General features: G+C 38.0%; 2 protein-coding genes and 1 pseudogene across 2 annotated transcripts; all 3 read right to left on the bottom strand.

The window, feature by feature from the left end:
• Positions 1-1,876: 1,876 nt before the first annotated feature.
• LOC125678065 (uncharacterized) lies at positions 1,877-3,090 on the bottom strand (annotated as a pseudogene).
• Positions 3,091-3,654: 564 nt separating this feature from the next.
• LOC125680039 (E3 SUMO-protein ligase ZBED1-like) lies at positions 3,655-6,435 on the bottom strand. Its single transcript, XM_048919484.2, has 4 exons — positions 5,397-6,435; positions 5,049-5,184; positions 3,861-4,899; positions 3,655-3,721 (listed from the first exon to the last, which is right to left on the bottom strand). Exons 1-4 carry the CDS (start codon positions 5,997-5,999, stop codon positions 3,655-3,657), a joined length of 1,845 nt encoding a protein of 614 aa, XP_048775441.2. The 5' UTR covers positions 6,000-6,435.
• Positions 6,436-6,441: 6 nt separating this feature from the next.
• On the bottom strand, positions 6,442-7,002 carry LOC125680038 (uncharacterized). Its single transcript, XM_048919483.2, has one exon. The coding sequence runs from the start codon at positions 7,000-7,002 to the stop codon at positions 6,442-6,444; it is 561 nt and encodes a 186-aa protein (XP_048775440.2).
• Positions 7,003-17,531: the final 10,529 nt, after the last annotated feature.

Raw genomic sequence — 17,531 nt, 5'->3', positions numbered from 1 at the left:
ATTAGGGACCCCTTGTCCCACTTTCGTAAGGTAGCCATTTTGGCCCTAAAACACTTAGAACATTTTCAAGGACAAGTAGCCATTTTGGCCCCTAAATTAACATAGTAGCCCTTAAAAATTTACACCTCTTTCCAGCAACCACGATGACCATACCTCGAGACTTAGGGACCCCATTTTCCCCACATGAACCCCCAGAGGGGTGCTCTGTTGACCCCTCGAAGGGCAACTCCCAACAAAGTTCGAGAGTGGATTGCGGTCACCCTTTTAGAAGGGTATGGTCAGGGTAGGTTTTTAACCCCTAGCCCCAACAGGGCCCATGGGGCTACAGAGTGGGGTCCTAGAATTTCTAGCACAGAAAGGGTCTAGTCTGGCCCCAACCAGTAGGGCTCAGTCCGGACTATAAAACGTTTTACCCCATCCCTGGTGGCCCCTGAACCCACTTGGGCCCTTTGGTCCCACATGGGTCGAGATCGCCCCCTTTCAAGGGCCCTCTTCAAGATTGGGGTTCCCTAGCCCCATAGACCCCAGAGCTACAAGTCCTCCAGTCCTCCAGTAAAGGATGTCACTCTAAAAATAACTTTGGCCCCAAGGAGCCCAATGGGGTCCAAGGCGCTCCCCTAGAAGGCCCCTCCCCAAAGAACAAGGGACGTTATTGGCTATATACCGCCGAGATTTTTTTCATTTTTTCAACTTTCATACCATGCTTAATTATTCTTTTTATTTATACAACTACTAAGGATGTTCTTCAAATCCCGCTTACATGAAAATGACGTCATATTTTATTATGACGTCATGAATATACGCTAAAGATGAGTTGTTTAGCGGAATCTGTTGATTTGAAATAAATTATGAATAAACTTTAGCAAAAACAAATACTTTTGCATGCAACAACCAGATTTATATTTTGCATGTTTAATTATCCATTAAGTTTCCTCTTTCATTATCAAAATGGTGTCAGTTGTTGGCTGCAAACAATATGAATTTTAGAAAATGATGAATGCGGAAATCGGCTGTTTTCGATACGCAAAGTCAATATTTTGCATGTTATAGAACTGAAAACAAAACTGTTGCATGCAACAACCAGATTTATATTTTGCATGATTAATCATCCATTTGATATTCTTCTTTCATTATCAAAATGGTGCCGGTTGTTGGCTGCAAACAATATGAATCTTAAAAAAAAGAATGAATGCGGAAATCGGCTGTTTTCGATTCGCAAAGTCAATATTTTGCATGTTATAGAACTGAAGCAAACTGTTCCATCATTTACATGTAACCTCAGAAACTTTTACTTACTTTGCGATTTAATAAGTACATGTATGTCCAATCAAACGATTAATGCTTTACCTAGTTTACCATAAAAATCTGCACATAATAAATGCAGATGATGGTCTGCCTTTCGAATCACGGAGGCGGATCAAAAATCCACCGTATGATGATTATTCTACTTTCGTTTTTAAAGGTCACGGGAATACATGTATGTTTGGTCGTCCTGTCTTTTCAAAATAAAATTATTTAAGAATAAATTGAATTTAAAAAACTCAAATCAAAGACACGCGTAGACCTTTAATAACTGGTATTTGTATCATGGCAGTGGTGTTTTTCCTTTAATAAAAAGTGTACAATAACTGTAGATACACCAGTGGGCGGAACCATCATTTGCATATTCTTTTTTTAAACTGTGCTGTGTAAATAAATTATTGAACACCATCTGACAATTTCAATAACAATTTTAATTCTTGAATAAGTGGTACTTTGTTATAAACACAAAAGACAATAATTTTGTCACAGAAAAAAAAAAACATCGAAAAAAACTTCAAAAAATTAATGTTCAAATTTGTACTGTACATGTGGTTGCACATGCATTAACATGTAACTAGTATGAAATAAATGTACAGTTGTTATATAAACATCTTCCATGGCCAACAGGAATGTCCATTTTCTTGGATATTTCCTTCAGAGCTCCGTCGTATTCACGTACATCCTCCGGTTCGTTTTTTGACAATTTCGATGGTGGAGGGTCTAAAACTTTCGACATGGAGCAGGCGATGTCAGCATTAGCCCTTTTATAAGCTCGAACTCCCATTTCAGACCTATGTCCTGTTCTACACATGATATCCTGCTCGTCAATTCCGCTTTGATAGAGTGCCGTTGCGCAGGTTCTTTTTCCCGGGTGGTTTGTATAGTTTCCTTTAAGACCAGCTCTATTGCAGATTACCTTCATCAAGGACTTCAATTTATTGACACCTACTGGTTGCGATCCATAGCGAGGGGGCGATCCTGCCAGTGGACGTCGGTAAAACGACCCCTCATTTCCCAGAGCATTCAGGTACACTTTAAAGAATCAGCCATGCAGCGGTCGCCTGTAAAGAATAAAACGTACATTTTATTATTGAAATAAGCAACACTTACATGTATAGCCAGATCAGTGTAATTACCCTTTCCCATTCTCCGAGGAGTGTTGGATAAAAAAAAAGGGGGGGGGGGGTAATTAGTCTGATAGCCACGTATAAAAAAAACAATCACACAAAACAGTAATAGCAAAAATTATTTCTAGTTACATATGTAATAGAGGAGAAAAAGCACGGTACATTCATATCACATACATGCGAGATTTAAATCACTCAGAATAACAGCTCTGAGGAATGGTGAAACTGAGCCACCCCCCCCCCCTCCCTCCCCAAGAAAACCCGGCGATATTTCTTTTAACTAATGAAGACTAGCTTTCCCCGAAGAGGTGGTTACATAATTTAACTTACCAGGCTGACAGTAGTGTCGTATTTGTTTGTTGTGTAGTTCCTTGTGAGCTAGTCCTCCCTTGAAGGTTTTTGTGGATCTGCCTGTGAACTCAATATATTTCCCGCGGTTATCCTCACCAAGAAGGAACTGGTTACATTCAAGGGAATGTTGTTCGTCGTGGCCCCTCAGTCCAAAGAACTTGCAACAATAGAAGAACACAGTATTCTGAAGAGTTCCTGCATTGTTCATCCCGAAAACGCCTCTCTCCCAGATTGTAGTCTCATCTTCAGAAAGTATGGGATCTGTCTGTTTTCGTTTCCCACCTACTCTTCTACTTAAAGCGTCCTTCATTTTACTGTCCAATATTTTACGGAAATCGGCAAATCTTGGATCCCCCGCATCAAGGAAATTTTTGTCGTGTGTTCCTAGGGTTGGGTACCGCCAAAAAAAAAAGTACCGCGGTATACCATGGTATTTGCACAATACCGCGGTACATACCACGGTATACCGCACATTTTACCTTTAAGTAATATGATTTAATTTTTATCGTTTTTTAGTTGTGATTCATTGTATATAATTAGCAGGTAATAGTTAATTGATTGCAAATGGTATTTAATTTATTCGATGCAATATAAAAAGAGAAATATATTGTCAAATTTTATTTTGAAACCAGTAACAACATAAAAGTAAGTATATACTTAGTATACAGCAGTGTCTCTGTATCATGACTAGAATCAACAGGAATGACTATTATAAACAAAAGAATATTAAAAAAAAAAACGCAAAAGTAACAAACTATAATAAACAATGAACATTGGTAAATGGATGGATTAATTGAACTGTTTTAAATCTATATGATCTTATATCATATTTTTTTTCAAGAAGATCAGAGTGTCCACATGCTTTCCTTTAAGGTTAGCCCGTTGTGCAGTTATAATGTCTCCTGCAGTTGAGAACACCCTCTCTGAAGGCACACTTGTGGCTGGGATACAGAGGAAAAATTTAGGTAGATCACACAGCTGTGGATATTTGGTCTTGTGGTCACGCCACCAGTTTAAAGGATTGGCTTTAGTGGAATTGATGGCTCACTCTTATAATTGATGACTTCCATCTGTACTAACTCAAGGGATGATTTTGGTGGCTCTACTAAAGTAACAAATACATCACCCAAAATGTCATGCAAGACACAGGAGGAATCTGCAAATGTTCCTGTCTTGCTGCTGGTTTCAGCAACTGTTTCATTTTTAATCTGAATTTCTGAATCACCAGGAAGCGCAGGCAATAAGGGCAAGTTAGGCTGAACAATCGTAGATGTGCTTTCATCTTCTTTTTCTGTTTTCACAACAAATGATTTCAATTTGGCTCCTGCTAGACGTACTGCTTCCTGCGTGACATGGTCAAACACATCTGTTTTTTCTTCATCAGTGAGATATGGTAAAGATTTAAAACGAGGATCAATGGCTGACACCATGTTGAGAAAGTCTTTCTTGTCTGCATACCATGATTCCAAATCATTTTTCATAAGCTTCTTCATCTCCACAACTGTGTGGGAATCATCCTCTTTTGCGACTAGAATGTTGGTGATGAGCTGTCGATGAAGTGGCATAATCACAGAAAGAGTTGGAGTGGATTCAGTGCAGAGCATAGTGGTCATGTCCTTTAAGGGTTTCAAACAAGCTGCAATGTTTTCTGCCAGAGAGACACTCTCATCACTTAGGTTGCTTATATCCTTGTTCTTAATATGTGATAATTCCTTGCATCTAAGTGAAGCTATGACAGCAGCCTGCATTTCTAGAAATCTCTCAATCATATCAAAGGTAGAATTCCATCTGGTACACACATCAATTTTGAGTTTGTGGTTTGGGATAGCCAACAGTTCTGCCTTGGCTTTTAAAACTGATGCTGCCACAGTGCTGCGATGAAAAAATGCAACAATGGTTCTGATACGGGCCAACAGATTAGAGACAGTTTTCACTTTCAGGGAACGTTGTGCTGCTAAATTCAGAGTGTGAGCTAAACATCCTATGTGAATGCACCCAATTATCTGCCCTGCTTTTAACATATTTGCTGCATTGTCAGACACCAGTGGCGGAGGACCAAGAGGACTTGGAAGTTTCCATTCTTTACAGGCCTCCCTGATGACAGATGCCACATTTTCAGCTGTAAAATACATTCAAAATTAATTAAATTATTACTTTCTTATTTCATCGATTTCTAATTCTCTAATTTTTCATATAAGTAAGTTACACAAGGGTCAAGGAAATATCATCCAATATACATTGTGTAATATGAAATTTAAAACAACAAACCTGTATGACTTTCTGGCATGGGCCTGGTTTGAAGAACATAATTCTGCATCTCCCAATTTGCATCAACAAAGGTTGCCGTGACAGTGACATATGACTCGGTTGACCTCGAGGTCCATCCATCACTAGTGATTGCCACCTTAATTAATTCAGAATATATTTTTGTAATTATGAACTCGGTAAACAATATAAACATTAAACATACACTGTCGTAAAGTGTTAATTAAAATGTGTGTATAGTGACTATGTATTTTCTTTTTCTTAAGTGTTACTTTATCTCAAAAATGAAAAAAAAAAATTCATAATTACCCGTGTCGTTGATGACAAAATAAAATATCTTATCACAATTACCTGTGTTGCTGATGACAAGGTTTTTAGTACATTTTCCTTCACTGCGTTGTACATTTTAGGGATGATGGCCTCACTAAATTGTTTTCGAGATGGAACTTGGTATCTCGGGTCCAATGCATTGATAATATCTCTAAACTCTGGGCTGTCAACCATTCTGTAAGGTCTAAGGTCCTTGACCAAAAATTTAGCAATTTTTTGCGTAATGTCCACTGCTTTGGGTGATGAAGATTTATAAAGCTGTCTATTAGCGAACATCCCAGCTACAGTCAGAGATTGTGGCTGAAAACCATGGGACGCGGCGTTACTTTTTTCAGAGGTAGCTGTAGTAGTACTTGTAACTTGTAGTGGATGGTGACGGCGTAAATGGGCTGTAAGATTAGAAGTGCCACCTCCCGCACACTTGATCACAGAGTCACATAGTTTACAAATCGCAACACTTTCCTCAATCCTTCCATCTGACTTCCTTTTCTTCAGACCAAACTGTTTCCAAATTGAGGATTTTGCTCTTTTATTTGGTACGATCTCAAAATCCGTGTCTGCTACTTCCATTTTACTCGGGGTTTGCCTAATTGGCGGGAACGGTATATGACCCGCATAAAGCATACAACATAAAACAATTTTATAGTCTACCAAATATTAAAGGTTTTCTTATTGAAATGAAATTTATTTCTATCAGTTTTTAAAAATTTTGATATGTTTTTATTAAAAATCAAATCGTTTTATTTTTTAAAATACTTGATACGTATTGCCGATTGTGTACTGTAGTTAGACATACCTTTCATTACATCATGACGAAGAGACAATGTAAATAAAGTGAGTCACAACGTATACAAATGTTGATGTTTGTTTCTTTAATAAATATTTATTTTTTTAATGTATAGATATATTTAGATTTTATATTGTATATTTTTATATCTATGCTTTGTTTCCATTTTATATTTTTGTTAAGAGTTGTCGGACTTGAACATACCGGTATTTGGCCTCGTGTACCGCGGTACATACCGGTAGCGAAAACATACCGGTATACCGGTAATACCGCGCACCTCTATGTGTTCCATGATCGCGTAAATATCTCAAAAATGCCACAACTAATGTAGGACAATGTTTTCGCTGGATATTCTTTACCGTCTTTTCTACGTACTCTCATTATAAAGCGTCCTAAATAAAAGTTCAGCTGCACCGCGTCCATAGTTTGGATTTCTGGAATAATCAGTTCCTGCCCTTGGCCCTGCGCATTTCTTTCACGGCGCCAGCTTTCAAATATATTGAGAGCCCACTGCGTGTTCTTTTTCGTGTTCTTGTTTTCTTGACTTTCTATTAAAGCCTGGATTTCACTTTCTTCTACTTCTAAACCGAATCGCGGCTCCTCGGGATTTTCAACACATTCCTCTTTCAAATTTGTGAAGTCCAAGTTAAAATTCTCGAAATCTTGGCCCGCCGCGGTGTCGACATCCATGTCATCTTCAATTTTAATTTCCCCTAATGTATGATTCATCTCGATTTCGTCGCATGCTTGTGATAGAATCAAATCCTCGTAATCATTAAATAAAAACTGTAGATCTAGACCCAGTTCGTATATATCACCAATAGTTCTCTGCTCCGACATTTTCAGCATCTACTTTCTTGGATAACCGGACGAATAGTGTGCGATGACCATGCTTGGCGGGAAGGGGAAAATACCCAAACGGTCACCTGACAAAAACTTTACTTTTCATTGGGGTAATTAAAAAATCACGCAATAACCACTCGTCACATGACAGATAGTATATTTCTAATTGGTCATGATACAAGTAAGTTATTATATAAATATTGCATGTAGTTGAGGGTAACATTGAAAATTTTCACCCCGAGGAAACCATTGTCAACCGAGGCGTAGCCGAGGTTGACAATGGTTTCTCGAGGGGTGAAAATTTCAATGTTACCCTCAACTACATGCAATATTTGTTTTATTATACTGAATGTTATGTAAACTGGAAAGCAGAAAAAACTTACGTCTGTTGACATTTGATCAATCACTGTCATGCGATATTTCGTATTTCGATGCGGGTACTCGCTTTTATTACAAACGCTCAAACGACGTCGTCTAGCAATCTACGGCGAACCGTACGCGCATAAATTTGACGCATGTGATAATTTTTTATAATATCACCCGTTGTCAAATAGTTACCCGTTGCTAGATACTATCACTCTGGGGCGCGTGTTTTCTGTTCTCAGAGGGTAACAATATGTTTTTTCAAATGCTTCTCGACCAATCAGGTTCGAGTATTTTACATGAAAGTATAATAATGAATATTTATTTCGGTGTATCTTGATTTATTTAGACGAAGGGCGGAGACTCGTGCTTCGCACTCGTCACCGCCCTTCGTCCAAATAAATCAAGATACACCGAAATAAATATACAATAACTATTACTTATTTTCTTCTTACAAAAATCGGACCAAAATTCGTTCATTTTCGCCAAAAATGGGTACTGATACGTTAATTATATCTCAAGAGCTAGATAGTTTGGATGTCTGTTACTTTTTTCGCTAAATTTTCTTTGATATCAAAGTCTACATTTTTTTGTATATAGTATGCGCTACGGTAATTTCCATTTTATGTTGTGACATTGAAATCGCCACTAATACATGTAGGCGTCGGCATTTGGAATACATGGAGAAAGTCAGTTGTTTGTAAACAACGGCATGGCTCTGGTAAAAGATGATGATCGGTACCAGTTGCTGATATTTTGTGTGAAATCATGAGATGATCACCTGTACATATATGTAATATCTGCGAATCTTGCAAGGGAACGTAGTTTTAATTTGATGCTGTTATAATCTATCATTGTTTGTGAATAATATCCTCAAATTTGACAAGGTTCGACATTAACGAAGCTAGGAATTTTTATGACATTCCCAACCATTTTTTTTTTTTAAATAAACCTGACCATGCTCTACCTCTCTAATTACATGCACTTTATATTTCAATGTTATGACATCTACTTGCGCCGATCGAACGATTTATCGCATGAACTTTAAATGTAGAAAACGCGACTGATTTGATCACGTAAGGATAAAAGAGGAGTCTTCTCTAGTATATCTTGAAATAGTCTTAATTTTATCTCAGGAACATCTGCATATAACGGCATGGATCCTGTCGACATAAAACAGATTTATGACGAAGCGGGACCGTGGAAAACCCGCTGGGAAATATTGAAGATACCATAGATCTATATTGCATTGTATTGAATTTAGAAACAAACAAAAAAACCAACATCTTAATTTCTGATAAATGTGACACTACAATACTTGACAAATAAATATCATTTATCATTTTTGGGCTGGAATTATATTTGTTCATGAAAATGCTCAATGCAACCTTGAAAAGTTGTACAACTATAAAACAAAGTGACAAATAGCATAAATGAAATAATTCTTTTTTATCTGTTACCATGGAAACAAAGCCCGGTGTGTAGTAATTTTAAATGCTTTCTTAAATGTTTATGGTCTATATATGTTTAAAGTGAATTTTGTCTGACGTAGACCTTGTAAAGCTGCTCAATATGCATATTTTGTTGCATTTATTCAAATTTTGTTCAAGATATAAAAAGTGCTATTTTTTGTGTTTTGAAATAAAATTTCTCTACCAATTAGCATAATCTGATAGATAATACTCTTTTTAAAAATTCTACCAGCTTTTTACCCCATAAGTTTGCCTTGTGTAATTTTTATACCACTAGTATTCCCTTTTGTACAAAAATCCTGAGAATGTAAAACATCACACAATTAAGTCCACCTGGTGAAAAAACGACACCGACAATTTTTTTTAAAAATTCAATTTTTAAAAGATAAATTCCTACTGAATATACTGATATGCAACATAACTTTGTTCGCTACATGTCAAAATGTCGCAAACCTTACCTTAAGGGCTACTTGGCTACCTTGGTGTGGGGGGGGGGGGTAAGAATGTTTAAGTTTTTCAGGCTACATGGTTACTTTAAGGGCTTAGGGTTCCGCTTTGAGGACTAGTATGGAGACTTTCAGGGCTAGCAAGGTTACCTTACGGGCTATGTGGCTACTTCATGTTTGGGGGTTAAAATTACCTACGGGCTACGTGGCTACTTCATGTTTTTGGGGTCATATTTTTCTAAGTCTTTTAGGGCTAGGCTTGCTACTTTACGGGCTTAGGGTTCCGATTTGAGGGCTAGTCTGGCTACTATCAGTGCTAATGACTACTTATGGATTTTCACCCTTTTTTCTGAGGCCTGCTGCTCTAAGGTCCGTGGGGCTGGGATTCCAAATTGAGAGAGGGACCTCCAAGGGGAACGCCCTTGACTCAAAGGGGCCAATTGGCCCCCTTGGTGCAGGGGTCTCGGGAGGTGCCACCCTTTACTGGAAGACCTGTCGCTCTAGGGTCGATGGGGCTAAGGGGCCCCCATTCGTGCGAGAGGCTTCAAAAGGGGGCGATCTCGACCCCTGTGGTGTTGATTTGCCCCCATGGGGTATGGGGTCCTCGAGGTGGGGCAAATGTTTTAGACGTCCGACTGCGCCCTCCTCGATTGGGCCAGATCAGATCCTTTCCGTGGGGGCAAAACTTCTGGCCCCACTCTATGGCTTTAGGGGGCCGGTTTGGGGCTGAGGGCCAAAAAAGGATACCCTAGCGTCACTTTTTGAAATAGGTGACCCAAGCAACTCTTGCCCCTTGTTAGGGCTTGCCCCTCAGGGGGTCCAAAGAATGTCCTTCCAATTTTTTCTGCCGAAAAAGGGCTCCCTAACTACTTCCGGTCCTGAGGTGGAGCCACTCGGAAAGGGACTGCTGGGGGCGAGTTTCAAAAAAGGGGCCTACCGTGGAAACTTGGCCTCCTTCCGTGTCCCGTTGAGGTCCTCGGACCTTCAAAGGGTTTTGCCCTTGTGGGCCTGGGTCACACGTCGCCGAAACCCCTCAGAAGAACCCCTCTGTCACAAGGGCACTTTAAGGGCCACTCTCCCACCTTAGGTTTAGTGTTGAAAATTTCTAAGTCTTTTTGGGCTACATGTCTACTTTAAGGGCTTAGGGTTCCAGTTTAAGGGCTACATTGGCGATTATAAGGGCTAGTATAGCTACTTTACGGGCTACTGTTTTACCTCTTAAAATTTCTAAGTCTTTTCGGACTCCATGGTTACTTTAACCCTTTCTCTACCGGCACATTTAGAGGTTTTTAAAGACTAAATGACAAAATTTTTACATCGACTTAAATATGCATGTATCAGGATTTGGGTTAGGCATATGACATATAATTTTGTTAGGAATTTGACAGGGAACAATTTCTTATAAAGTTTTTCAAGGTATCCCATGACCTCAAAGAGGTCTACGGGGTCAAAGTTCATATAAGTGCAGATTTTTGCAATCTTTTTTCTCTGAAATATAATTATATATTATGACCCCTCTCACTAGATTAGAGTCAAAAATAGGAAATTCTAAATGTATGAGCTGATGTGCCTTTTACAATACTACAAAAACATCACAATCAAATTAATAAATTTTATTGACAAACAAATATTTTTTGGCTGCTAAGTAACAACACTCATAGTACAATTTTGACCATAATTTGCCTTTCTGCATCCATTCGACACAATTTAAACATAAATTGCATTGCATGATGATTAGTAAATGTCACATTATTTTAAAAATATAATCTTTAAATAAATCTTAATCATTTTAAAAGGTTTTAACAGAAAATATGATGAAGAGAATTAAGGTCAAAGGTCATAAAATGGAAACTTTGTACTTTATATACATATCCATCATTTTCTAATAATATGACGTTTTGACATTATGTTCCACTAAATAGACTACATATTGCAACATTAAAACAAAGATCTTTATTGTTAATCTAAAATAATTTAATTTTTTGCATTCAAATATATTTGGTTGCTAAGCAACAACACCTTATCAAATGTTATCAAAAAGTATTACCCGTTTCTCCTCTCAAAGTTCAACGTATACGAATGTTCAAGTACTTACTTTCAATCACTAGATTTATATGTACTTGCATCATATTTAACAAAAATGTTCTTATATTCAACCCCTTTTAACCTATTTCTAAGCATCATTCTTGATACTCTGTACTGGGTTGTTCCGATAGGGGCATGCATTGACCAATATCAGTCTATCGACTGGAACTTCACAGCAGACATGTATAAGATAATGCACAAAAATCCGGGGGGAAAAAGAATTTCTTAATACTTAGCCCTAAATACTGATGTATCGTCAGAGCTTTTGAATGCTCAATTGGCTCTGTAAATGTTTTCTATAGTCAAGGCCCTCTGAAAATTACTAGCATGCATTTAATTACTATGAAATTTTATCAGTGGAAATTGTAGTACACATCTAATAAATGTGTTAGATGCACAGCCAGATTAATTTTGGTAAAGATAATCTTTCTATTATGCATTTTATTATTCGTTTTAAACTGCAAATCACTGTCACAATATCAGTACTTTAAAACTAGTAATACCTGTACAGTTCCTCTTCAGTGAGAGGCTGCGAACTTCCTTGGGAAGCATAATGACAATCCTTCCCCCTCGATATAACCATATCAGCATAATGGTTGGTGGCAACACAGATGGAGAAAACCAAATCTTCTGTCAAAAACAGCATCATAATTCTGCAGTTCTCTGAATAATTGGGTCCCATATCTGAAAGGAAATTGCAAATAAAATCAGTATTGGCCACCATACCTTATTTGTCAACATTTGGAAAACTTGTAATACCTTATAATTAGAAACAGAATAATGATTTTCCGTGTTTTGTTTCTTTTTGTATGTATGTGATATCTAGTAATACAGTAACAACAGTAAAATGGTACGCGCATGTCAGTGTATCATGATGCCATGATTCCATTTGTGAATGTATTATCTGGATTTATTTGAATGTTAACCAAATGTATACAGATTTAACCCTACATTCAACCTCAAAGAGTCATACCAACTGAATGCCATGTTGTCGCTCCGAATGAAATGCCACAGTTCTTGGATCAGGTGTTCCTGTGTCCTGCACATCAACATCCTTCCAATGCATGTCTGGATTTGCCAGTAGACTGTCACTACCAGACAATACCTGGGAACTTCCCACTAAATATTGGGATGTCAATACCTTTTTTAAAGATGAAAAGAAAGTACAATTAAGAATTGTTGGTTTATGTTTTAAAGCAAAATATAAGTTTCATAGTAGCAAGGGACAGTTTCTCACTTAAGTACAGCTCAAAAAGAGTACATGTATAGCGCACTTGGTATGCAATTTCGCCTACATAAATACATTTTTCTTGAATATCATTTTTTACAAATATTCTGCCATACAATGTCAGTTTATACTTGTGTTTACCCAAATTACGTAATAAATATATTTATATGTTGATAGTATCATGATGTAAGGGTTAATGTACTCGTATCGCTCCATTCCTTAAAAGTAATGGACCGAGGCCCCGAAGGAGCCCAGGTCCATTGCTTTTAAGGAATGGAGTGATACGAGTACATTGACCCAGTTAAAATCCACCTTTGCTAAACTAAACTTAGTGCATTTTAATCATGTCTTACGTTTTTCATTCTTTTGTTGCATGCATTTATATCTACTTGTATAAAGGTTGACCTACTTTCCGAACACTCCATTCCTGAAAAATAATGGAGTGTTCGAACAAAAGAATGACGTCATAGGTGGATTTTAATTGATAAGCATAAACATCACTGTAACTATATATAGTAGATGTAACCTAGTGGGTATAAAAATTGTAAACTGTTGCAAAAGTCCATCCTAAACCAGAAATAAAACACTGAAATTGTTTTACTTGAGTACATAAGTCAATTTGAGGAAATTTGGTTTAAGATGGCCCTCTTGTTGAAAATGGATAAAATATTAAAAAATCCTTCTCAAAATTTACCTTGAGATTTAGCAGCCTTTCAAACGTTACACTTTTAAAGTTACATGCGTCGGTGGTCTAGCGGTATTTTTTTTTTTTTTTTTTTTTTTTTTTTGCTTTCATTTTTTGGGGTCGTTTTCTTGAGTGTGTTATAAATGTGATACATATATTATGACAATATCAATATTAGTCATTTCCATCATAACTTCCAATATTTGCAATTTACGACTTAAAGAAAGGGATTTTATTCCGAGATCACTGTAGTTCCGTTGCACAGGATTTTCAAACCGTAATGTGGCTGACGAAAAGCTAAATACTACAAGGACACATATGCATAGCATGTAATAAATAAAAATAGGTCAAGGGAGGAAAAGAACTGTTATACAGTTTGAATTCTCAAAAGTCAATATAAAAACTCATGTAGCAACTGTCATATGATATTTAGGGAAAGCTAAACACTCGAATTATCAACCAACGGCAAATGAACTGATGAAATCTATTAAAGGTGATGCAACCATGTCAGAAAAAGACAGCCAGTTAAGTAATGCCATATGTAAAAGGGTTGTTTTGTTACAAGCATACACTTATGGAAATATTGTACTGTTCATCACTCTAAATAGGAAAATGGTTTATTGATTACAGAACGATTCATATAAATGTCAGTAATGCTAAACTGCTGCAGTTATTTATCTTGGTTAACGAAACATTAAAGACGTTGGCTTTATATTTAGATATAACACGCCAGTCTATTATTGGAAACAGGTGTTTTCCATTTAGATTTCCGAGTCGGCCGTTTCGTCAACAAAAGTGCTATACCTCTTTTTGAAGTGACATTTGGTAGGGGATTGCATACATGTGTTAGAAATGAATGGAATGTTTTATTGTACATTGCGACTGTAGCAGAGTGTGTAATGAAGAAAAAAGATATGCATCATGTAGGTGTCAGTTAGGGCTGAAACGATTCACCGAAAAATCGATACTGTTCAATATAAACGCTCGATTCAATGTTCGATTTACTGCCTCGATTTTCGGTTCGATACATTTATTACAAATACAAAATCCATCAGGTTGGGCTTGTACTTATTATTAACCTCAGCATGATTAACAAAAATAGTGTCAAATAACGTTCAGTCTTGAGCCTGACGAAAAACATTTTGGACTTTATCTGATCAAACTACAGAGTACAGATCCAACTGGCATATTACCGTTTGGCAGTTTGGAAACATTTTGCTTTTAAAATTATGATTGTGAATCTTGGTAATTAAATTTTTCTTCAATGCTATTATTGTTTCTTCTATAAATTGTATCGTATTGAAAGTATTGAATTGCTGCATAAGTATTCCAATATGCCCTAGTTAATGGGGCCAGACCAAACCCCTTCTGAGTGAAAAATGTTTTGGCCGCCCTCTCTTGTCCCATGGGGACTTTTGGGGGCTAGGGGGCTTAAAACCTACCATGACTTTACCCATCTAAATGGGTAACCCCAATACACTCTTGCCCCTTGTTGGAACTTGCCCTTCAATGGGTCTTCAGAGGGCCCTCCTGGGGGTTCATGTTGAAAAAATGGGGTCCCTAGGTACCGAGATATGGTTATTGTGCTTGCTTGAAAAGGTGTATTTATTTAATGGCTATTGAATTACTTTTGGGGCTAAAATAGATACTTGGTGGGTGACATTTTTTAAAGTCTTTTGGGGCTAAACTGGCTACCTCATATGAGTGGGGCAAGGGTCAAAAATTTGAAACAGGGGCTTATGGAAGGGGGCAATCGCAAATCCCTATGGGGTAACATTGTCCCCTTGGTAACAGGGAATCCCATGGGTCGCCCCTGTGTTTATGGTGTTGGGGCTCCGGTACCGATGAGGCTTGAGGGCCCCAATGGGTTCGAGGGCCCCAATGGACTGTACCTCGGCCCCTATGACGCCAATTTGCCACTTGAAGGCAGAGTTCGTGTAGGTGATCTTTTTAATAACTTATTTCTGTGGGGTCGAAGGGGCTTCAGGGGCTAGTATGAGCTGAAGGGTCCTTCAGGGAAACAAGCCAAAACCCAGTGGGGCCAGTGAGCCCCCTTTTGTGAGAGGGTAGGGAGTAGCCTCAACCCTAATATTCACCTAATATTCAATTTTGTGAGGGTCTGGAATCGATGGGACTAGAGGGCTCCAATTACTGGAGGGTCCTTCCCATGGATCGGAATATTTGGTGAATTTCCAATTTCGAACATTTTGGACGGGCCATAACTCTAAATAAAATTAACCCCGCTAAGAGGTTGAGCTTTAACCCCTTATGAAACCCATCTAAGCTTTACCAAATCCTAGAAAGGTATTATCCGTCTTCAAAGGGTTTTGTGACACCGACCCCCAATTGACCCCATGTTTTCGATTTTCGGCCTTTCTTCTAAGAGTTGGTGCTCTAGGGTCGATGGAGCTAGATGGCTCAAATTTGTTTGAAGGTCCTTGTAAGGGATCGCACTCGACTACCATGGGGTCAACGGGGCCCTTTGGGTACAGGGCCAAATTGGGTCCAAGTCGAATTTTTCACATTTTTTTCACTTTTTTGGAGGGCCAGAAGTCATAAAAGCTCTATTGTTAGAGAAATGAAATTCACATGAGATGGGGCCTAATGCATTTCCTGTCAGATCCGAAAGGACAGCTCTGCGTTGTACCTAGTAATGGAGATATAGGTCCAGGACTGGAGTCCCCGAGGGCAAGGAACGACAACTCTAGGTATAGATTTATTTAATACATGTAAGCACACTACCTAGTAGTAATTGAATGTTAACCAATGACAACATGGGATCGCTGTCTTCCATCAAAGAGGGGAGAAATGTCAACGATCTGCTAGCTGTCTGGTGAGTTGTAATATAAGGACTCTCTTACCACCACTCTTACCACAGTGACCAGACCCTTGCAGACGATTTTGTGCAGTTCTTCTACAGCAAAGTTTAAAAGATCGGACAGTGTCTCGATGCCTCAGATTTCCATGACAACACACGTCTCCAGACCTGGACAGACCAGTGCCTCATCTTGGTTCCTTCAAGGTCCAGACGCAGAAAGAAGTGGACAAGATCATAATGAACTGTGTTAATAAAACCTGCTCACTGAATGCCATCCCCACTGCGCTTTTGAAGAACAGCACTGTTTTTATGTGATGGTGCTGACCATTACTGAGCTGGTGAATACATGTACATCACTTTCAACCGAGATCTTTCCAAATAAGCTAAAACGTGCACTTGTTACACCATGTCTGAAAAGCCTGGACTTGATATGAGAACGTTTAATAACTATAGACCAGTCTCAAATATCCCATTCATCAGCTAGGTCATCGAGCTGTTGTTGCACAGCAGCTTAAATGGACTGGTTCACGTTTTTCGAACGAACTATTTTTCATTTCTGATGTTAAAGATTAAGAATATAAACAACCAAAATTTGGACCGTCTGAATGCAAGGATAAGAGCAATATTTTAGCTTTGATTCGGTGTTATGTAACCAAAGACCCGAGTCTTTTTATGTAAACAAACAAACCAGTGAAACGTAGATTTGTAATTTAAAGCACTTTCATTTTGTACAATCACAAATTTTAATTTTTAAAAGACACATTGTACCTAAAGTATACTTGAGATGTGATATATATAACAAACTTGAATCAATATCCATTTATTTTCTAAAACTTCGTAAACAATAACACACTTCAATCTTTGTTTTCAAAATAAATAATAAACTCTCTATAATGAGATGCCATGATGAATAACCTTATTATTATTTTTTTGTTAAACCTTCTAAACATATCAGACTGTAGATTTTCATCATTTAAAGTGATGAACATAATTTAGGGGAAAATCGTGAATCAGTCCCTTTAATGGTCATCTCACCAGGAATGGTCTACATGATGATCTGCAGTAAGCTTATAAGACCGGTATCAGCATTCCTGCTAATAAAAGCAGACGTAGAAGCAGTACTGGATGAGGGTGACGCCATGCTCCTGGTCCTTCTTGACCTAAGTGTGGCATTTGATACCATCGATCATACCTTCTTGCTGGAGAGACTACGTCAGGAAACTGGATTGATGAACACAACACTCAGTTGGGTACGGTCTTACTTGAGTGGACCAAGGGTTTGTTCTCGGTCCCCTTCTCTTTCTGGTGTACATTCTCCAACTTAGGAGAGTTTTCAACCAGTATGCCATAAACCGTCATTGGTTCGCAGATGCTACTCAATTTTACAGCCATTTGAATGTAAAAAAAAAAATACTGCCATGCGTACCTA

The sequence above is a fragment of the Ostrea edulis genome, chromosome 2 (genome assembly GCF_947568905.1).
Source record: "Ostrea edulis chromosome 2, xbOstEdul1.1, whole genome shotgun sequence".
NCBI lineage: Eukaryota > Metazoa > Mollusca > Bivalvia > Ostreida > Ostreidae > Ostrea > Ostrea edulis.
Note: the sequence above shows the minus strand (reverse complement) of the source record. Positions and strands in the feature narration are given on the sequence as shown.

Bases quoted from the DNA above. Each gene is read 5' to 3' on its own strand.
- LOC125680039 (XM_048919484.2), bottom strand. From the start codon at position 5,999: ATGCTTTATGCGGGTCATATACCGTTCCCGCCAATTAGGCAAACCCCG. The intron at 4,900-5,048 runs GTTTGTTGTTTT...TGTATTTTACAG, and splicing joins CATGCCAGAAAGTCATACAG to CTGAAAATGTGGCATCTGTC. The intron at 3,722-3,860 runs GTTAGTACAGAT...TCTGTATCCCAG, and splicing joins CCACCAAAATCATCCCTTGA to CCACAAGTGTGCCTTCAGAG.
- LOC125680038 (XM_048919483.2), bottom strand. From the start codon at position 7,002: ATGTCGGAGCAGAGAACTATTGGTGATATATACGAACTGGGTCTAGAT.